Raw genomic sequence first — 23,782 nt, 5'->3', positions numbered from 1 at the left:
TACCAACCGGGGGAGAGCAGGACCAGCCACATCTTTCAAATCCGTTTCATATGATATTTGAAGCCTTGAAGGCATTATATTTGATCCCCATTTTAAATCAGCAGCTTTAAGATTGTTTTCTGAACTTGCTTCTACACATTTTTTCAGAACCATTCTGGCTGTTGAACAATCTATAATTAAACTGTAGATTTCTATTTGGGCACACTCCTATTCAAAGCTATCATACTCCAAGGGATGTGGTGCTGGGAACTTTTTCAGCTCAGACAGTGGTTGTTAAAGCAGTATTGGGCAAAATTAAAGGTGCTAATTCTCCTCCTTCATCACTATTGGACTAGAAGCAAAGAGATGATAGATCAAAGGGAACAAGAGATCCTTTTCTTAGGATGATAAGTATGTGAGGGTGAAATTATATAATAATCTCTAGAATTATCACAACATTGAAAAATATGCATTTTATCTTCCAGCTGACCTAGCTGAAGAGTTTCAGAAGAAACTACTTTGTAGCATTTACAGATTAACAATGGATTGGTGGGTGCTACAGCTACACCTATGAATACCCCATATGTATGCACGGACATGCATGGCTCAAGCCTTTGCCCCATAACTAGGGCATTCAAGACAAGGTGATGAATTTCCCCATTGATGAGTAAAACCTATTTCCACCTTCCACTGTCAAGGTTCTTGAGAAATGTGAAACTGGAATACTGATGGCTAAATCATTCAGTCCATTTATTAACTGCAAGAAAGACACTTATCAGCTTTAACATACGTTCACTGCCTTTCTTAGATCCATTTATTAATGGGTGTTGGGCTGGGCCCAATTAGACGAAAGGGGTTAAAGGCCCAATCAATAACAAGTAACTAACAAATCCTCTATGCTGCCAATAATACAGTGTTATTTCCAAGAGAGACAGATCTGTCACGATTTTACCTGTGAACTGATAGCGTTTATATTTTCAAAGACTTTTTATTCTATTTCATTTTACACAAAGAACATTACAATGAATTGACCATGAATCTTAAAAAATAGATAAGTATTTTTTGACACAATAATTAAAAACATATATCCTCAAATCTCATTTGATGATGCAGAACTATATTTTCTGATGGATACTTCTAACTGCAGATTCCTCACCTTATGAATACCCTTAGGCGCCAGACATGATCTGGAGATTTTTCTTAGTATTGTTTCTGCGTGCGAGCAGGTGGTGTCGAGGGTCAGACTGGAACAAGAAATAGACCCAGGGACCAAAATAAAAGTGGCTCCAATTGGAGAATTAGCTAAAAAATAAAATGGTCCCTGTTTGTATATTAGAATAAATATGAAGTTGCAACGAAACACTGTATACGTTTTTTGCAAGGTATGGAAGACTGCATGAATTTGAACATGATCCAGGCAATGTTTGTTTCAATATCAGGGAAATCTACGGGTAAAACAGGCTCATCAGACCATAAACTGGCACACAAACATCCAAAAAATGGGCTCACTCACTGACCTGACAGACTAGCACTTCGGGAACTGCCTGATAGACGAATAGGGCAAACCAAACTTGGTGGCATTGTGTCAGTCTGACTTCATGCCGCCCAAAAGTGACAATGGAGCCACATATATGTATTACCCCTGCACATTGATGTTGGTTCCTTTCTTTTAGTGCCTTTGGATATGGATCCAGAGCTCGCACCCTACCCTTATTCTCGTCTTTTCGACAAATGTTTCTTCTAAATTTTACTACAGTGTGCAAGGGAACATGTCCCCTCCGAATACTATAAGGTTTTAGCCATGTCAGGACTGTCAAATCAGATGCCTGGAAGCGATCCCGAAGGTTTATGCTGTAGTGTCTAGGGTGCTGTGATGAATTCCAAATTGAACCAGAATTATGATCGCAAGCTCTACATCGCTGAGCATCATCAAAAGTCACAATAAGATGATTGTCAGTATTATTTTCGTGAAGGGAATTGCACCTTTCATGCATTAGTGTTCAACATAATTAACATTCCCACAAAAAAGAAAGAAACAAGGAGGGGGATCAGGGGCACTAGGAGACAGGGGAGGGTTTCCACACGTATGCTCTGTATGTCCCTATTTGGCGAATATGCTGGAGGGTACATCAGGTTCTTCCTGCGTCAGTGTCCGAAGGAGTTGCCAATATATAAGCAATTCTTGTCAAATCTGGTGCAGCGGGGAACCTGTACAGGTCTAGTGTGCTGACTCAGAGAGGGGTTGTAGAGATGCCAGGGTTGTGGATCTCTCCGGAGCTAACTGGTGTGTAGGAGAAAGCGTCGTAGAGGTTTTTTGTGTCTGTTGTAGGGAACTGCGCTAAGTATGCCAAACGGAATGTTTTTTGGTCGTGAGGTTGGGGGTTGGGGTGTGGCATATATTTTGGTCTGCATATCACAATACAACATGCTTTGTAGCCATGCTTCCTTCATGAGACGTTGTTTGGTGCCCCAGTGTAGCGCAATTTCCCTTTTCGCTAGCAGCAGGGCAATGGCGATGAATCTGCGGTGGCAGGATTTTATATCGCTGACAAGTCCCAGCAAGGCGAGTTTTGGAGAGAGGGAGAGCGGCATGGAGACCACGTCAGAAAGCATCCGGAACACGCCTGTCTGCGAGGTGACATGTCCATGCCATGTGCGCAAAGTCCGCCTCCTCAACCCGGCACTTTTGACAGTTGGACGGTTTGGTACGGTCATATTTGGTCAGTTGTCGTGGGGTTATGTAGACCCGGTGTATAAACTTGAAATGATATGTTATGTTAAATCCTTTTATAACGCGCAATAGCTACTCCAAAGAGTGTCCCAGCGCGGAACCAAGAGGAGAGTCAACAAAAGCGAGTGACTACGGGAACAGATGTGTCTTTAGTAGTTTTTTGAAGCAAAGCGGGTCCTGAATATTGCGCAGAAAAAAAGGAAGAGAATTCCAAGCCTGGGAGGCTTTAACAGCAAGCGAGCCGCCCCCCAACTTAGACCGAGAGAAGCGTGGCACTCTGGCCAACAGAAGAGCTGAAGAGCGCAGTGCTCTAGACGGAGCATAAAAGGCAAAAACCGCCTCTGCAAATAAATGGGACCCAGATTATAAAGGTCCCTGTGAGCTATTCCCAAAGCTTTAAATTTGACCCTCTCCACCATGGGCAACCAATGGAAGGCGCGAAAATGCACGTACAATACTACTTCTGGCAATTCCAAGAAGCATCCTTGCGGCCGCATTCTGGATAACTTGCAGTTTGTTCATGGAGCAGCCAGGTAAACCAACATAAAGGGCATTAGCATAGTCCAGGCGGGACAAGACTAAAGCCCGAATAACCGTTTCTTTGGCAGATTTTGGGAGGAGAGGGAGGAAACTCCTAAGTGTCTTAAGAAGACCAAAACAACACCCTGAGATCTTATTCACCTGGACAGAGAATGAGAGATTAACCTCAAACCAAACTCCAAGGTTTTTAGCGGATTTCCCATTAGATGAAGGAAGGGGAAAATCAGGGGGCCAGATCCTACTTCTAAAATCCAAGGGGAAGTTGCCGTACAGAAGGATCTCAGATTTGTCTTCGTTGCACTTGAGTTAAGCTCTAGCAAGCCACCCAAATACCGAAGACAACCACTTCTGCACAGGCAGAACTGAATCTTCACCCTTACCCCTTGTAAAGAAGAGCTGGGTGTCATCAGCATACGCTATCACCTTAGCTCCAAACTCCTCAGCCAAGAAGATCAAAGGAGTAACATAGATGTTAAAGAGAAGGGGGCTAAGGGAAGAGCCCTGAGGAACACCTGTAGAGACCTCCTGCAAGGACGGGGCCGCCGGAGGCAGCCAAACCTCTTGGATCCGCCCCTCCAGGAAGGACCTCAGCCTAACCAAAGGTCCGGTGAATACCTTCCCTCCCAACACATAAAAAAGAGGAAAAACCCAGAAACAAACTATTCGGGCGCCAGTGCTTCAATGCCGTGGGGCCATTTTGGTCGACGGCTTGGCCACACCACCGAGGCTGTTACCATGAAAGGTGAACATCACAGTCCAAGGCGTCCGGTAAGTCCAAGTTGAAAAAGAAATGCAAGAAGTTGAAGCTTGACTCGTCCTGCCAATCTCGTCTAGAGAAGTCACAAAGATGGTCCTGGTCCCTGTTTCCTCTCAGAGCTCATCCCGATACAACCTGAATTCCCTGGTCCATCTGCGACGTGGCAACAAATAGAGCCTTTCCAGGAAGCCACGTTGCGCATCTTAGGCACCTTTCTGGCTTGATTTGGCGCAGCTTCGAATCCTAAGGATCCAAGTAATCCTCTAGTCAAACTACTGTCGGCTGATCCGTCCTTGATGCCATCTGTTACTCTTAACCTCACTGCGGTGTCACCACAACTCTGTGGCTCACAGCCAGCAGTCTTTTAATCCAGCACCATAATCTTCACAGGTCTCTGCCTTGTTGACGCCACTGATGCAGGAGGCTGAACACCTTAACTTATCTGATTCTGAGACACTCTGCACAACCTCGACTGAAGTTGGGTCCTCCGCAATCTTTGCACTACTGGTCCAACCTCATTTTGACTCTGGCAGAACACTGCCGCTCCCTAGGATGCTTCACATTACTTTTGCCTCAAATTCTGAACACAGTCAACACAGGGATGATCCAAGGACAATCTTTATATGGAACCAGGAGGTCAATGGACTAGACGACTCCAAAGACACTAGGTTGAACTGTCCCCTGGACCTTCCACAAAGGAATCTGCTTCTTTTGTAGTGGTGATCAGACAGGCTGCTAAAGTGATAAACCTGCAACTGCCGTCCATTGAAGTTAAGAATAATATCCTGATGAAGGTCCTGCAAACTGGGCAGGCTTGCACAGAAGTACTTCTCCCTTTTAGTGAAGCCCTGACAGACAGTATGGGTACTTGGGACAAACCTTGCTCTTGCGTGCCAGTAAATGGACAAACCACCAGGAGAACTACCTTCCCTGGTGATCTTCCTTTTCTACCTGCAGCATCCTACACCAGAAGGTTTGGTGATTTAAGCGTCGACAAAGAAACTAAACCCTAATTCACTCCCTTCTATGCCTCCGGTAGGGAATCTAATTGCATGGATGCATCCGGGAAGATGATGTTTTCTTCAGCCAGCCTCACCCTTTGCTAAGTCAATGCCTGCCACCTCTTGGGCCAGTACACTCATATGTTATGAGATATTGACAGCAAGATCACATCAGCAGTTCCTGATGAATACTGTGCCAACCTGGCACAGATCTTTCTTGATGGTCAAGAGGCAGTGAAGTACATCATTCACTCAGGGCTGGACACCACTGACTGCTTGGGTAGGTGAGTCGGTACCAGTACGGTGCTTCAGAAACATGGGTGGAAGAGATCCAAGGGGTTCTCGCATGACGTTCAGGTGTAGGTAATGGACCTCCCATTTTCAGAGATAAGGCAGACTCTTCCCTGGACAAGGTAATCTGAGCCACAGTTAGCTCCCTTGGCCTTTCTGCTCCAGTACAGCAGTATTCCCAACAGTTTTGCTCCCTTTCAAAGCATCAAAAGGTGGTTGGCTCAAAGACGACGCCAATAACCACCCTCACAGCAGCACTCCCCCTCCCGCCCCCCCAGTCCTTTCAAGATTGGAGTAGGGGATTCAGCCCCCCAACATCCAGGCCCTCTGGGGCAGTGCATTTCTAAGTCCCCTGACCATCCCACTACCACCACCATACCACTCTTGTCTGCCCTGGCCAGCACTTGGCCATCTTTATGGAGGCAGGATAAGGTATCTCCTTCAAGGGTGGTAGAGCATTACATCAGCAGATGGGTGCTCCAGAAGGTACATCAAGGATATGAACTATCACTGCTCCTCTCTAATCCGCTACATATTTCACCTACACTACAGCCACTGTCAGAGGATCATTATCCATTTTGCAGCAGGAGGTCAAGGCCTTTTAGACAACAGGGCAATTGAGAGGTCCCCTGGCATCGGAAATAGGGCCTGGGTGCATTTTTCTGTTAATTCCTGATGCCGCAGAAGGAAGGAGACCTTTGTCCTATTTTAGATTTTCTCCCTCTTAATTTCTTCCTACAAAAGGATACTTTCAAGTGGCTCACGTTGGCCCCAGTTCTTTCTACCTTGGATCCAGAAGACTGGATTGTAGCACTGGAACCACAGGATGCCTATTTTCACATTCCAGTCCTGCAGGTGATTCAAGGTGGGCCAGAGCATCTCCAGTTGTTTGTTCTCCGCTTTGGCTTTACCAGTGTTGCTTGAGGCTTTCAGAATTGTTGCCATTGGCTGCAGTACATCTCCGGAGGTTGGGATGTCAGTCTTCCTCTGCCTCCCCGACTGGCTGTTGAAGATGGGTTTGCCAGAGTCTGTCTTAGACCACCTCCAGACGGTGGCAAACTTTCTAACATCTTTAGGGTTCTCGATCATCGTGCATAAGTCACACCTTACTCCTTTGCAGAAGCTCCCGTTCATCTGAGCTATCCTGGATACGGTGCAGTCTCAAGCTTCCCCTCCAGTTCAACAATTCCAAAACGTTTGCGCTTTGATTCTGAAGTTTCAGCCTCACTCCCGGGTGTCAGTGAGCGGGGTTCTGAGACTTCTTGGTTTCCTGCATCCTACTCGTCAACTGCACTAGGTGGCACATGCAGGCTGTGCTGTGGGATTTGAAGTCTCAGTGGGTTCAGCACTAAGGGAACCTGTTGGATTACATCCAGGTTTCGGAGTAGACTGCAAAAGACCTGAACAGGTGGCTGCACGACCACAATTGGATGACCAGCGGACCCACAGATGTCACCTGGAAATGACGGTGTTGAAAGATATGTCAAGATTGAGGCGGTCATCTGGGAGATGTGGAGAACTGAGATCTCTGAGCTCCATTTCAGACCCACCTCCACATTAGTCTGTTGGAGTTGGGGGACATTCGCTTGAGTTTGAAGGCCATCCTAAAAGCCATCACAGGGAAGCTGGCCCAGGTCCTCCTGGATAACACCACCACTATGTGGTATTACAACAAGCAGGGCGGAGTGGGGTCCTGTGCTAAGAAGCCTTGCACTTCTGGAACTGCTGGAGGCAATATGGCAACTTCCTGATCATGAAGCTGGATATTTGAACGCCAGGGCAGAAGCTGGATATTTGAACGCCAGGGAAGATGATTTCTGCAGACACCTAGCAAATCATGAATTGCAACTCACCCGGATGTTGCAATGGGCAACTTCCAACTATGGGGAAATCCCTGACTCAATCTATTGGCCACTGCTGAGAATGTGCAATGTCAACAGTTTTGAACACTGGATTTCTCAAAAAGCTGCTCTCTTGAGAAATGCTTCTACTGGCGTGGAGCTCGGAACTTCCGTATGCCTTCCTGCCAGTAGCGGTGCGTCCATTAGGGCGTTGGGGCGTAGCCCCCCCGCACGCAGCGTCGGCGTCTTTGAACTTAAGTAAACTGAATCAGTTTACTTAAGTTCAAAGAAGCAGAGGGAGAACTGACAATCATGTCAGTCAGCATGACGTTGGACCGCCCACCTCCTTCAGAGTCAGAAGGGGGTGGGCAGTCCGGTGTCATGTTGACTGACATGATTGTCAGACGGACCAGGCAGGGGCAACAGACAGCAGCACAAGTGTGCATGATTGGGGAAGGTGAGCGAATTTTCGCTCCATGCCCAGTCATGCGCACTAGTGTCTGCTCTGGCTGGCGCATGCCCATTAGGAGACCGAGGGTTGAGCAAAGGCTCAAACCTCGGTCTCCTAATGGGCAGGCGGGCGAGCAGTAACCGTGCCCTAAGCCAATCCTGGCGCTGCTGGCAGCGCCAGGATTGGCTGAGAGCCTGAGAGGGGCTGTAGGCGCCAACGGACGGACCCGAGGCGGCGCGGACGTGCTCAGGACCTCAGGTAGGATAAGGATTTTTTAAAATTGTATTTTAACACTCCCCCCTCCCCCCCCAGGCCCCCACCCCGCGCAACATCCCCTCCCCCCCCCGCGTGATATCTCCCCCCACCTCCACCCCCGCGAGCCGCGACTGGAGCAGGCATGTGAGTGCACAACGAAGGGGGAGGTGACAGGAACAGCAACGTAAGAGGAGGGAGTGAGCAGGTAAGGTGAGGGGACGGGAGGGATTGAGCAGGCAATGTGCGTGCGGGGTAGAGGAGTGAGTGAGCATGCAAGGTGAGTGCAGGGAAGAGGAGGGAGTGAGCAGGCAACTTGTGAAGTGTACGAGAACACAGTAAAAAGTGAAAGTCCAAGAGGTTACCAAGAAACAGCACTGCCAGTTACCTTCAACTGAGACTTGGAAACATTTCCTGTTTTGTCGATGTCTAATCATGGAGTGAAGGCATGCCAGATAGGCTTCAGAAGCACATGCGGCTCGGTGCCACTGCGGGTAAAACTAACTTCTGCTTTGTAGAGCTACATATCACCACACAGGATGGCCCATTCAGCGTTGTCAGCATTCTGGATCTTCAATTGGACATTGTGCTGGTCCATTACACTGTGCGCGTGCTCCACTCCGGAAATGGCGTGTGTACTGTTTTGCGGGTAGAATGAAGGATCACAGGAGAAAGCGCTGCAGATAAAAGTCGGTGCAGTCTGTGCAATCTAGGTTAGATGGCTGTCTAATTTACACCCGGGGTGGAATGTACTACACATCACTTTTTTGCAGCTACAGAGGATGGTCACAAATCTGAATACAGCATGTGTCTGCTTTTGCAGCTCTTCAAAGGTTCTCACAGAGCGTGGACACAGCTAACGTTTTTACCGGCTGGTTAGGCACAACATTTTATCAGTGAGGCAGCCCACACATGTATGGCTGATTCAGTAAGTAATTTCAGCTGCATGCCTGTGTTCTACCTTGTAGAGTGGTAGTTCACGCTGAGTAAGCTGATCATGCGCGAGCACATCAACAGATTTGGGGAGAGGATGTGGTCCGTCGGCTTAAACTGCCGACTTTGGTGCTGGAAAGCAGAGTTCGAGCCTCGAGGTCGCGTCCACATGCTGTGATTCTGGGCAAATCACTTAATCTCCCCGTGCCTGAATGTGTAATGTAAATACGGTGCTCATGTAAAACGCCCCAATACCTTCGGGTCGAGTTTGCGCTATATAAATATGCAAAAAAAAAAAACAGATGGCTGAATGTGACATTACAGGTTACGTATGGGCCTACTGCCAAGGGCTCATACCTTTATAAATTGAGCAGTACTTTACAAGAATGCAGCGAAAAAAACCTAGCCTCATATCAGACAGTGTTATGGACGTCAGATGGGGAAATGCTTGAGGCCTATTAGCAGCTAAGCTAAAAACTGTCCGTAGCAATGCCTGTGCACGAAGACACTTTTCCCTCACTATGACTAGCGGTGCTCCACCGGAAGAGACCTTCGCAGACTCCTTTGCTATGTTGTTATGACTATTTGTAGAGCGCACACCTCACCCTTAAGTGTATCTAGGTGCTAGCTAAGAAGGGAGCTGAGCTGATTGAGTCTGAGGTCTAGTAAAGAACCATGTCTTCAGTTTCTTGTGGAATTCAAGGACTGAGGAGGTGGCTGTGTTGTGCATTGGAAGCTTGTTCCAGTCCTGGGTGGGAGAAGCTGCAGCCGTTGGCTCTGGCTCTGTGGAGTGGTGGATCTGAGCAAGCACTTACCAAAGTTAATGCTGCATGCAGTGCAAGACACTGAGCAAGCTAAGCATACATTTTAAAGGGCTAAAGTTGTCATGCTGTACAATTTACATATTACAGTAACTGTTGAACAAATTAATGCAAGAAGATACAGGGCAGTTTTTAATGTTTTAATATTTCAAGACTATACGTTCCCACTGCTTAATAATCCTTGCTTTATCGCTGCATTCATTTGCTTTAAAATGCACCATCTGCCAATCTTTTTAACTTTCTTTCTCAGGAGAGGGACTCTCTCTCTAGACCCCAGGTTTGTCCATTGAACTTGTTCACATCGCTAACTAGTGTTTTCTATTGGAAAGGGTAGAGCCAAAGCAGTCTTGCTTAGTACCCTAGCCCTCTTCAGAAGTCAGACTTTCTTGGCAACCCAGAAATTCTCTGAAATAATCTGAGTTTTCCTTTATGAATGCCTAGAGCTACTGAATTTGTAGTCCATTTATCACCGGCCATAAAGATGGCCCCCGAACCCCCCTTATTGCCGTTGGCCTCGCTCGCTGCGCTCGCTCGCATGCGTTGATTCACTCTGCATACGCCTCACTAGTTTCAAATTCCACCAGCCGCCCCTGCTTCCTGCCTCTCCTGCCCAGAGTTTTGAAGAAAATCAGGAACTATCGAGCCCAAGCCATCCTAGTGTCTTCGGATTTGGCCAGCAGAGTGTGTTGATCTAAACGTCTAGGCATAAGCATCTGTTCTCCAATCAGGCTGCTTCTTTAGGAAGATCTTCTGTCCCAGCAGCAGGGCACGGTCCTGCATCCTTAACTGCGCAATCTACACCATCATACATGGAGATTAAGCAGCGACCATTCACCATTTGACCTCCCTCCTAAAGTAGTTGAAGTCATTATAGTGGCAAGGCGTCCATCTATGAAAACTGTTTACACAGGATGCTCGGATAAGTTTGTGTCCTGATGTAATTCCTGCCGTAAAAACCTATAATGGATGAAGCTGTTGGGTGTTTTGCTTTTTGTGCTGTCTCTAGCCCAGCAAGACCTTGCAGTGGGCACTGTTAAAGGTTATTTATCTGCCTTATCTGTCTTTTTGTGTTTACCCGGCAACCTGTCCTTATTTAAATCACCTGTTGTGATTTATTTAATTAAAGCAGTGGTCCATATGTTTCCACCCAAGCCTTTTATGATGCTACAGTGGGACCTTTTGTTCTCACTTTCCTTATGCATATCCCATTTGAGCCAATGCTTAACTGTCCTTTTTGTCTACTGACTCTCGAACAGTCTTCCTCACAGTATTAAGTTCAGCTCGCCACATGATTGAGCTTCAAGCTCTGTCTGTTCATCTACCGCACACAACCTTTTTCCATTGACAAACTGGTGTTGCAAACTAGGCTGCCATTCTTCTAGAAGGTTGTGACACCTTTTCATGTCAGACAATCCATCACCCTTCTGGCATTCTTTGCTCAACCTCATCCCTCAAAAGAGGGATCACTTGAAACCTAAACAGCTTTGAGCTTCTGCATCATCATACCATGAACCATAGGGTGGAGGTGAGGAATCTGCTGGAAGATGAGTATCCACCCGAAAGAGTTACTGAAGGTATTAACTTGTTCACATTGACATTTGGTTAACATGCCGGCTCACCAAGAAAAATTGTGTTTTCTCAAGTGCAAATTAAAATGTGTTATTGAGGGATAGAAAAGGATAGCAGTACATATTTAAGCAAAGACCCAAATTGCTTTAGAAAAAAAATGTAACAGCTCTGCTAAGTGCTGAACAGTATAATATCCTTCAATCAGAATGGGCGAGATAATCCAGAAGAGAGCATCAGCAATAATATCTTTCGGCTTTTGAGTCCAGAACTATCAGGACAGATGCCTTCCATTTGGACTAACTTAGTCTCCAAGAACTGCATGTATGAATGCTTTTGGTGATGTACAAAGCCCAATTTGTGATTCAGTAACTTGTTACTGAATCGGCATTTGGGGTTTTGCGATTTGGCACCTGGAAGGAGCATGTTGAGGGCATCCCTGGGCGTTCTTAAGCCTATCTCTGGCTGCTTAAATTGTGCTTATTGGCGCTTTTTAGCCCTCCGGGCTGTTTAAACTTTATTCATTGAATATGAATTATGGAACGACTATGCAACTACTTATGTTTTTATTTCTGTGTATTAATGTGATGTGGTGCATGATGTCGCTGTCGAATGGGTGCTAGTATGATCGTGTTGTGTTGAAGGAGCTTTGTGGGACTGTTGGCAATTTCATGTATAGGAACTGTGTTGTTTTGATATTCACTTTGGTTCTTGATGTTAACCAACACATTTATATATATATATATATATATATAAAAAAATTACGGTATTTACATCAACAAAAATGATATATGATTAAAACATTTTTTTTAAAAGATCTATAGATCTATCTGTATCTTCTCTTGTTTTTTCTTTGTCCTGGTTTGCCCATTGGCTATGGTTATTAACTGCTTGGACCCTGTTTAGGGCCTTGTCCTTTTATCAATTCGTGGCAGGTGTTCTCTTCTCTTTTTGGTCATCCCTTCCTAATACCGAATTGTAATGGTACGCACAAATGTTTTGCTGTCGCAAGACATAAGCAATTTACCGCCAGTTGAAAGTTGGTGGTACCCATTTTGTGAACGGAAGAAGTCCACCTATTCCCCTTTGATACTGATCTAAAACATAATTTTAAGAGCAAGTAGTGGTCCAACTTCAAAGTTTCATTTTATTTTTTAATTTTATAAACTCATCCCGTTTTCTTTCAAAGAAAATTGTCTGCGTTTAAAGAAAAATAAATAAAAGATGATTGATTTATTTAAAAGCCCCAGCCACCCACCATCGCTATGATGGCACCAAATTGTAGTGGGTCACAAATTGCGACCTACCTCATTAATATTCATGAAGTAGGTCTATGTGCGACCCTCTACGAATCGCTAATGAAACTCAAAAGATTTTCATGCATTAGGAATAACTATTTCCTAATTGTGATTTGCAAAAAAATGTAATTCTGAAATCCTATTTCTGACTTTCGTACATCTAGCCCCAAATGATTTTACAAGGCAACTTTTTAGCAAACTCCCGTCATCTACTTAAAAGATAAAGTACTCCTGCTCTTACCTAGACCTTTGGCTGATAAGAGTTCAGTTGACTGAGGAAACACCCAAGTATTTTCTCATTTTTTTATGCAGCACCCTACCCAGTTTATGATTTTTAACATTACTGCCAATTGAATAACAAGGATACTCTAAGGCGATGGTGTGTAACATAGATTCTATTTATGAGTAGTTTCCTGACAGAATAGTTTATTGGTCATGGGAAAGACCTCAAAGAATATTGTACAATAATGGAGGTTAAAACGCAGCTGCAAGGGGTATGAGGAGCAAATACCATTAATAGTGACAATCTGCCATTAGTAGGAACCACTTCCCAATTTCTGATGATCAGTTTCCTGGAGACTGTATACTGACTGGTGGTATTCAGCCCTTTTAGGAGATAATATTAGCTGGTTGGACTTGATTATAGGGTTACGAAAGAAACATATAATGAATAAAGGCTCACGCTGGAAAATGAGCCTCTAAGCGTGCATTTGTATTTCCATGCAATTTTTTTTTATGGATTTGCTTATTAGATGAACTCTGGACTGTACCTGTTTGTCGTAGACGGTGAGAATTGAATGAAGGATATGATTAACAATCCTTAAGGATGTGTTGGAAATAAAAAATGTAAAAAAATGGCAACTAGCACAAGAATGTTTATATTTTCTGTATTATTATTCAGTTACTAATCGATGGCCAACTGAGGGACTATATACTTCGAAACTCTATAGTTTAAATCCTGCCTTTTTATTTTATCTACGCAGTATAAATACACGCATCACAAAATAGAAAAGAAGGACAAAAAGCTTTTTTACAAAATATGCAAATACAGTTCAGTATATATCTGCAATAAATGGCTTGCACAATCTGTACAGCATGGTGTTAACAGAAAATCAAACCTGAAAGTAACATCAGACATGCAGCATCAGCACTGGAAGCACTCTGGCATAATTCAGTAATACAGTAATAGCTGGATAATAGTACGTACACAGTTCAACAACTACACTTTAGTCTTATTCACAGTTTCATTTTTGGAAGCACCCAGCTATTTTGAGGTATACAAAAAGTGAAGGATGGAATGCTTGAATTAATCTCTGGCTTTGGTAGTTACTCGGGCTGCCTCCCAATCCATTGTTAATGCAAATTAGTCTTGACCCTGCTCCAACAGGAACAGTCCTCGTGTTCTGGCTCAGGGAAGGCTGAAAACTTATCACTTCCAGCCAGGACATTTAATCGTGAAATAACATGTTTGGAACTGGCATTTTGTATGAGATATGTCTGCAATGGAAAAGAGTCAGGTTGGCCAAGGTGGCTGGCAATAATATCCCAAGAGCACATTGCATCCAGTAATAAATGAATATATCAAGTACTGTGAGAGTCGGTTATTGTTCTCAGATCTGGTCTCATGTCTTCAATCTTTTCACTATATAAGTCTCTCATAATTGCTAAATTTCTAACTACTCACAAACCCCTCTCTCAAGATATACTGGAAGCCAGACACACCAACTCACTCACATTTCAGGAGTGTACACTTATTCCTCTTGTTCACATTTAATCAACCATCTCCATGCATGCATAGTAGTGCCACTCAAATCTATGGAGCCACACTTTCAGGTGGACTAGCTAAAAAACCACAGCCTCAAGAAGCATGGGTGAGGTAGTGTATTTTTCCAGCCAGAGGTGCAGCATACCATCAGCGGTACATGTCTTCCCTTACTTTGACAACTGTCGCCAGATGACGACGTACATCCTTACTTCGTTGGGGTTCACTATCAATGTGCTGTAGTCGTACCAAAGTTACACTTGACTTCTTCACTGATACTCCTGTTTATGATCCCTTCGTCCTGGATCTCGGAGCCGATGTTTCTGAGGCTGCTCAGATTAGTGGCTGCCTGCATTCTGCATGTGAAACATACTAGATGGCACAGTGGGATCTCAAATCCCAGTGTGCACAACATGTGGAAAATCTGTTAGACTGTATCCAGATTTTGGGTGAGATTGCAAAGCACCTGCAGTGGTGGCTGCTGGACTACAATTGGGTTAGTGGCAGGCCCTTCTCCTTAACTCGCCCAGAGGTGGCAGTGGTCACAGCTGCAGTACTTCTGGGTTGGAAAGGCCATTTAGGAGAGGTGGGAATAGAGGTCTTTGGTCTCCAGCGGAGACTCAACTCCACATTAGTCTGTTAAATTTGAAAATGATTCCCTTGGCATTGGAGGCCTTCTTGCTCGCAATCAAAGGAAGGCTGGTGCAGGTGCTCAAGGACAACACCACTGCCATCTGGTACTGCAACAAGTTCTTTGTCAAGAGGCCTTGCTCTCCTAGAAATGGCTTACCTGCCTAGGGATTTCTCTGTTGGTAAACCACCTGGTGGGATCTTTAACCTCCTGGGCAAACAAACTCAGCTGCAAAAGACTAGCGGATCAAAAATGACAGTTACACCCGGAGGTGGCACAGGCTATCTTCCAGCAATGTAAGAACCCTGGCTCGATTTATTTATTTATTTATTTATTGCTGCAGCCGTAAACACACAATATCAGCCCTTGTGTGCGCTGGAGTTTCCGGAGCACCTCTCGCTTGGAGAGGCTTTCCACCTAGAGTGGAGCTCAGTACTCCTTTATGCCTTCCTGTCACTGCCTTTCCTGCCCAGAGTTCTGAAGATCAACAACGACCAGTCCCAGGTCATCCTAGTGGCCAGGAGAGAGTGTTACCTGGTACGTCTGAGCATAAGCTTCTGTCCTCTGATCAAGCTGCTGCTTTGGGAGGATCTTCTGTCTCACCATCAGGGCACGATTCTGCATTCGGTCGTGCAGACTTTGCATTTCCATGCTTGGAGATTGAGTGGCAACAGTTGACCTCCTTTGACTTTGTTAGGGTGTGCAGGAATTACGTGACCAATTATGCGTTATGCACAAATTTATTGTTATTCGGATTCCAGATCAAACAAAACAAAAGTCTTAGAGTTTCACGGGGAATTTAATCTTCTTGAGTTTGCGTCTTTCTTCACCCGGGTTCTTTTCAGACAGCTCAGGCAGCACGGGAGGCACCGAAAAAGCAAGGAAAGGAAAAATAATGTCAGCGCTGTGCACCGATACTGCTATGTGGGAGAGTGAGTGAGCGGGACAACACCCTTGCAACACAGAGTACAGGGTGTATCACAGCAGGAGACCGCCACCGTGAGGGTTAGAGGAGTTCAAGAAGAAAAACGCCCCTGTGTTTCTATAGAAGTCCCTAGGGGTTTCCTTCCTCCCCACCCGAGGACGTTGCTCTTGCCCGCCTCCCGCTTCCCAGGAACCGTGCACGTACCTGTGCAAGCCACGTTTATCCAGGATCGTGGTTGGGCGACTTATACGGTCGTTGGCCTCCTGGCTTTCCATCACGGGACTCGTCCCTGTAACCAGGTTTCTCTAGCTCCGCTTCGCTTCCACTCCGTCCCCTGGATCGTTGGATGGTCTCTTCAGGCTCTACTACCGAGGCTTCTTCCTTCGGGTTCTTGACGACGAATGCTCCTCCACGTCCAGCTTCCTCTTCTTCCTCCGGTGTGCCGTAGCTCCACCTCCAGGGGGCGTGGCTTATCCCTCCTTCGTTTTCAGAGGTTTGGGTGTTAAAGGGCCCTTAGTACCGGACCTTAGGATCGTCTCCCGTGTATTTCACATCATACAGGGGTCCCGGGGGCTGCAAAGGAAACAGAGGCGTGGGCCAGTGAGGTAGGGTGTCTTCTGCCTCCATGGGATCAGGGTCTAACGGGGGGCTAGATCCTGACAGACCTACATCCTGAGGTCGATGATGTTTCTTGGCGGTAAGGCCTACCTCCACAAAATCAGTATATGTTAGTCATTGGGACAGCTTTCTTGTGGTTGCTGGATCAGCCTTTGTTATTCCAAACCCATTGTGAAGAGATGCTTGAAAGCATTACAACCCGTATTCCCATCAAAACCATTGAGTACTTCTTCACCTTCTTGATGTGCACCCCTTTTGAGGTGCTACACAGTTGTCCCATGAGACTTCAGACCTTGAAGACGGTCTTTCTGATCGCCATAACATCGGCTAGACCTGTGAGTGAGCTTCAAGCTCTTTCTGTCAACCCACCATATACCACCTTCTTCCCTGATAAGTTTCTACCAAGCGTGGTTACTCCTTTTCATGTGAGCCAGGCTGTTACCCTTCCGGGATTTGTTGCTCCACCTCAGCACTGTAAGGAGATGTCCATCGTAAAAGAGCATTAGATTTATATATCGATTGTACCAGGGGACATCGAGTAGACTATCAGCTCTTTGTAGGGTTCACCGGAGCAAATAAGGGCAAGGCAGTACAGAACATCTCCCAATTATTTGTTTTCTGCAAAAAGATTTGCTACACACTGGCGAAGAAGCAGGCCCCAGATGGCTTGAGGGCGTATTCCACCAGGGCCACAACTGCTACCACTGCGTTAGCACGTGGAGTGCCTGCCCTGCCCATCTGTCAGGTGGCTACGTGGACATCGGTACACATGTCTACAAAGCACTACTGCCTCAACACTCTGGTCCATCGAGAGGGGCATTTTGCCCACTCAGTGCAGCAGGAACGTTTGATATGAGCCTGTTCACATACCCACCACCATGAACTATGGTATCTGTTCACTAGATGAGGAATCTGCGGTTAGAAGAATTCATCTGAAGAACAAATTACTTACCTTCAGTAATCATTCTGGTAGATACTCCAACTGCAGATTCTTCATTAACCCTCCAACCTCCCTGTTCTGTGACCTGGAATCTTTTTCCATCTAAAACGTTCCCAGTCTAGAGATCTGCACACTGATCATACCTATCTTCTGATTGACTCTACATCTGAGGACTAGGAGAGCCTAAGAAAGCAACTGATGTCTGCACATATGGTTGGCACTTATATGCATTGGCACGCAGGAGAACTGCTCTAGAAGTTTCCAGATCTAGTCTGATGCCTGAGGAATATTCACAAGGTGACGAATCTGCAGTTAGATGGAGCATGTACTAGAAAGATAGTTAACAAAGGTAAGTAACTTGTTTGTTGCATTGATTTAGAGGGTGTTCAAGCCTGTGCGTCTGCTACTATGTCATAGAGCACTGGTAAACTCGGGCACCCTTGGTGAGTTCCTCTGCTTATGGGCATAGAAGCAGTTATAGCACCATTCAGGCCAATACGGGCTGTATGGTCAGTGTATAAAGACAAGTCTACTTAAGAAATGTATCACTGACCCCAATCTTAGCCAACACCGTAAACATACATTTCTATTCAACAGATTTGAAAGCCTCCTAGGCATCTAGAAAAACTTGGACATGGACATTGGGGGTCAGTCTCCAAAACTGCACCAGCAAGTGTTCTAAGGTTGTATACAGTTGACCTAGCTGTAACAAAACCTACTTACTCAGGCAGAATCAGACCAGCCATAAAGCATCAAAGGCGGTTAAGCCAAAATCGTTTCCAGTATTACTGTGTCCGTATTGAGTAAGGAAAGTGGTCTGTGTGAAGAACATAAGTCAGCTGGCTTGCTAGACTTCAGAATAGTTATGGCAACGGATTAGAGTATAGAAGGTGGAAACTATCCAGTCTATATCATAAACTCAAAATGTTTCATAATATGGGGAGTGCCTATCCACAAGCTCATGAAGTTCTAGCTTTGTGTGTATTGCCCTTGAAGTGGTCAGTTTGTTTGTCATCACATGAGATCTTAACGGATCAGCTATCTCTCTTTTAATCTGCGATAGGCTATGACGTAGATGTTCAAAACTCCAAAATATTTTGCTACACTTATACCACGGGTGTACAGCTGCAAGGTGTCTCAAATTGGTCAACAGAGCCACCTTAAAAGTATCCTTCCTATACCTGAGCTACATCTCATTGAGAAACCTCTTTCAGCCCCTGCTTCCGATTCTTTAATCCCCAGTGTACTGAGAAGACCAATGAGTCAGAACAATGGAGGCAATTTTCCTATTTTTACAGCTTGAATTTTGTATATTATTGATGAGAAACTAGATCGCAAACCAAGAATACTTTTTCTAAACATTATCTACTATAGTATCTTTTTGTTTATTTCTAGAAAAGAACTTGAAGCCAGAGTTATGTTGAATGGACCTGAATTTCAAGCAGCTCTGGCTAAGGCAATTGAAAAAGAAGTACAGGGGCATAGCCTACATGTTAACGAATTACAGGAAAAGATCAATTTATTGAAGCAGCAATACATGGAACTTGAGGATGAGTTTCGTGCAGCTCTTACTATTGAAGCCAAAAGATTTCAAGAGGTAATGTTGATCTTGGTTACAGCTGTTAGCATTGTGGTTATACATGCTTTCAAGTTTTCCTTTGTTTTTTTTAGCATTTATGGTAATTGCAAGAAATTGGCTGGGAGGACGGTAAGGTGGAACCGGTACAGTCAATTACTGTATGTTTAGAATCCTGCCATGAGAGAGTTAAAAGATGATCGCATACATTTGAAACGTTGACTCTCTTCACAGGTGATAGTAAGAAGAGGATGGCACACTCCTGACATGGTATAATCAATATGAGTTCTGTATACTGCAGCTTATGTCAGAATTGTTAAAGTTTTTCAGAGTCCTGGCCTTTGCTGTTTTTAAAGACTTTTCTAGCAGACATATTATTATTATTATTTTTTTTACTAGATTTTAAGTTTTTGCGAAGTTTGTCAGCTATCCACCAGGGGTTATACATTGGTATGGGTATGAGAAAATTTGCTTTCAACATTCTGTCAGGGGTGCGAATTGTTGAGTGAAAGATATCAGAATGGTTAAAATGAAAGATGATCAAATTCAGAACTTGTGATACGGTGATGCTGGGCCAAGCAATGGATGGTTCCTTGGCAGTGCCAAACAGTTCTATTGAACATTAGGAAAAAAACCTCAGAATAAGGCATTTTTAGGTCTTGATTTAAAAAAAGCTTTAGGTGTCTACTGAGAGCTCTTGTTGTCTCACACCACACGTTACAAAACACACAGCATACACATATTCATACATATAGATAGGTGCTTTTGGAAAGCACCTTTCAGCCAAGGTCTACCATTTTCCAGCTGGCTTTAGCTGACAGGGTTCTCCATCAGAGTTTGTTTCAACTTGTGGCATTTTGCGGATATTAACTATTTAAAAGTTGTTAACATACACTGCTGTTAATTATTTTTTGGGTGTATTTTTTATGCATATGACTCACCCATTCTCAGTGTATGTGTCAGTCCCCAGTCTCCACAATTCATCTATTGCTCCCCCTTGCTCATCAACCACCTGCCCAGCCCGCTCTTGCTGCTACACTGCGGCTGCCTGCAGTACAGATAGTTATGCATTGTACTTGGTGTGCTGTGGTAACAAAGAAGGGATGTCATTCACAGAGAAAGGGATGCTTCGCACAAGCTAGAGTTAAGCTGTTGGTCCTATCACTCTCACAAACTGTGTAAGGAAAGGCAGCACTTTACTGTTGGGGCACTAAACAACTTCTGAAAGTAGCAGCTCTGCCATAGGGTTAAACTTCACCAGCATTGCTCCTCTTTTTAGAATCTGATACATTGCACCATAAAAACTAGAGTTCCACAAGGCTCTATCATGCAATCTCTCCTCTTGAACATTTACATGAAACTAATACTAAAGCTAATCAGCAGCTTTGACCTTAACGTGAAAATTATATGGATAACTCAAATTGGAGAAACCTAAGAACATGGGAAAATCAAAACGTAACAGCTGCCTCAGAGCTCTAGCCATGGATGTTCGACATGGAATCCCCTCAGACTAATTGCTTCTGAAACAGAAATTCTTGTGTGGTTAATGGAAGAATTAACATCCTTTATATTTCTGGATGGACGAACTAGAACTTCACCAAAAATGGCCAAAGAGGAACAAAAACTCAGAACAGTCGGGGATGGTGCACTTGCCATGAAAGTTCAAGAACACAAGCTGCCTAAATCTACCCTGTACATCATGAAAACATTTCAACACATCTTTCCACATCTATGATTTCTGCAAACAAAATGCAAGCAACATTACCGATCTCAAAATTGGATTATGCTTATCGACTGTACCAAGGCAACCCTCATTTTTTCTTTCATGGAAGTCCTCCACTGGTTACTGGTGGCAAGATCTTCATTCAAGTTATTAAACATCACTCACCGAAGGGAGACGGCCTTTACAATAGTGTTTTTACAACTCAATGCCTTTACCATGAAACGTTTATCGTGCAGTGCCTTCAAATGCAAAGTCTTTATCACGCATATACCTTTACCACAAAGGTGTATATTTAAGGGGGGTGGGTGTGTGTGTGTGTCAGTGTGTCTGTCTCTGTGTGGGTGTGTCTCTGTGTATATATATATAATACTCTTGTTTTCAAAGTAGGAGAAAACAAGCACGGCACTCCAACGTGAATCCCAAACTTGATTTATTCTGAATGAGCACTTCTCAACACGTTTCCTTTGCCACTTGCAACCTTGATCACGCTAGGAGAGCATATTTACACATCAGTTTATATCATGTGATCAAAAAACTCATAGAAACTAACAAGGGTACTACTACTACATTTCAGTTGCCTCGACGGGCGCCATCTTGTAACATTGAACAAACCGCATTTGTGTTCAATACTTCATTCATTATGAAGTTAATAGCGCATCAGGGCGACTAAAATAATAATGCATGCCTCAAAGAACAGAAACAGTACATTAAACAAATATAAAGGGCAAAGTAACTAAACATTTTAGCATTTCGAACAGTACTTATGTGTCACTGATATCCGCAGAAAGTTCCTGGTTTCAGCAAACTATATTAAACTTAATCATATGCCCAGGTGGGAAGGTTCATCAGAACAACTGGAATTACAGCTATGTAAACTAATTAGCAATACACGCCTTACATGAAACAGAACATCCGACCGATATAAAGTGTAAGTGCTGAACAAACTCATAACAATTAAGATAGTATTTGTGTTGCACATTTGATTATGTATGCAGAAAGTGCGTATTTCAAATCTTTGTTCAAACATGTAACCCAAATGGGTACAGAGAGTTCAACAAATCCTGTATATGATATTTATATGTCCGAATAATGCCTTGTTATAAAGTGTATGTCTAATAGGCATATATTTCTATGTAGTACCCAAAGTATGTGAAGTAAAAACAAAAATTAAATAAAATAGGAATGTTCTTAGCCAGTGCGGAAAAGGAAGCAGGCTTAGTTCAGAAAAGCGTACATTTCTTCATCCATATTAAACCCTTGCGGTTCTTTGCTGTCTAATTCTAGTATGTAGTAGGTTTCAAGTTTGCGTAATTCCTTTTCTCCGTTACCCCCCTTTTTCACTCTGGGACATGTGCTAAGCAGCTGTATGTCAAGTCAGTCGGATCACTTTGGTGAACTTACTCGAAGTGCAGAGCAAATGGGTAAATGCGGTCCTTATTTGTAATTGCTCGAACATGGTGCAATATACGTATGTGCACCAGAAGCGTAGTGCTTCCTTCATATTGTTTTTCACATGTGCACTCCATTATATAAACCACCAAGCTGGTTTTGCATGTTAAATGGCCCTTAATTTGGATGTTTTTTTTTTTTAAAGGGGTCATGGTTTCCGTTCTGTTCTTACCATTTTTACAAGCTTTACATTTGGTACATATTATAAAGCCTTCTTTACGCATAAGCCATTTCAGTGATGATTGTCTTGACACCAAATCGCTATTCACTAGATGGTTTCTTAAAGATTTGGATTTCCTGAAAGTTATCTGCGGTCTATTACAGACCATAGAACCAATGGTTGGATCATTCTTTATTAGGTGGCAGTGTTTTTGTAAGGTTTTTTTTTGTAATTTGATATGTTCCATATTACAGTTGGTGATAAACCTATGTGGTGTGTCCCTAATTTTCTGCATTTTTGTGTTTTTTTGCACTTGGTGCCAGTTACATCAGAGAGGGCTGCTTCTCTTGTATGGGCTCTAGCGGAAGCTACTTCTAAAACCTTTTCTGGGTATCCTCGGTCTAAAACGCTTCACCATCTGTTCTTTAGTGAAGTCATAATCTGAGTCTGTACTACAAAGCCTTCTTGCTCTGTAAAATTCCCCAAATCGGATAGAGTTAATCAGTGGGACAGGGTGAAAGCTCTTTGAATGCACAATGGGGTCCCTGCCATAGGCTTGCGGTATAAAGTGTTTTCCAATTTATAATTTCCCACCCGCACCATTACATCAAAAAAATCTATAGAATTTGCTAGTCTTGCCTGTAAACTTCAAATTAAGCGGATTCTCATTTATATCAATGAGGTATTGCTTAGCCTCCCCTTCTGTGCCTCTCCATATTACGCAGAGATCATTGATATATCTCAGTCATAGCGCTACATGTTCCGCCCAACATTTCCTTTTTTTTAACACATTTTTATTAAATTTTCAGTTTTTATCCCGTCAGTTACAACTTATTGTAATTATACACATTAATGCATCACATTGAAATCACTGTGCAGTGTAATTGCACCTTAATATAAAAGAATTGTATATCACATGAATGCAACTATCCCATCCCTCCCCCCCACCCCAACTTCGTCTGGCACCATCCACTTACAGCGTATTTGACAAGGTGTTCCGCTAGTTACTCCCGATTGCACTCAAACGTTCAAGATATATATATATATACACTGTACGGTGCAAGGTCTACATAGAATGTGAATCAAAGTTAGCGTGGACTGGAAAAAGGGTGCTGGGCAGTAAAGCTGCCATTAGTTCCAAGTTACCGGGACAGACGACGGAGCCAGAGCCTTGAACGCTTCCAGAATACTGTCCCAATCTAGGGAGATTATCTTTTTGCGCAATCCCCGGGCTTCCTCCCGGCGGATAGCAGTGCTCTCTGCACCACCCTATCTCACCACCTCCCTGTGCCAGCCATAAAACTATGGGGGTATGACCGATTTCCACCTCATCGTGATGGAGCGTTTAGTCATTAGTAAGGTTACGTCTATAAAGCGAAGTTGAAATTTCTGCGTCTTAGGGCGTCGTATCAATCCCAAGAGGCATATTGCGGGTGTGCCCGGGGTGGGAATCCCGACCGCGGCTTCAAGCCAGGTAAGTACCTCCGTCCAGTAAGGTTCGAGCACAGGACACTGCCACAGCATATGTAGTAAGTCA

The 23,782-nt window shown here is 44.1% G+C and overlaps 1 protein-coding gene across 2 annotated transcripts in view; it reads left to right on the top strand.

Moving 5' to 3' along the window:
* The window catches only part of LRRCC1 (leucine rich repeat and coiled-coil centrosomal protein 1), a 423,515-nt gene that overhangs the window by 163,159 nt on the left and 236,574 nt on the right, over window positions 1-23,782 (top strand). For both annotated transcript variants that reach the window (XM_085605344.1, XM_085605345.1), the window contains exon 12: window positions 18,733-18,934. In XM_085605344.1, coding sequence (XP_085461470.1) covers window positions 18,733-18,934 — 202 coding nt within the window. The remainder of the gene's footprint in view (window positions 1-18,732; window positions 18,935-23,782) is intronic.

The sequence above is a fragment of the Triturus cristatus genome, chromosome 5_1 (assembly GCF_964204655.1).
Source record: "Triturus cristatus chromosome 5_1, aTriCri1.1, whole genome shotgun sequence".
NCBI classification, from domain to species: domain Eukaryota; kingdom Metazoa; phylum Chordata; class Amphibia; order Caudata; family Salamandridae; genus Triturus; species Triturus cristatus.
This window is presented reverse-complemented; position numbering and strand designations above follow the sequence as displayed.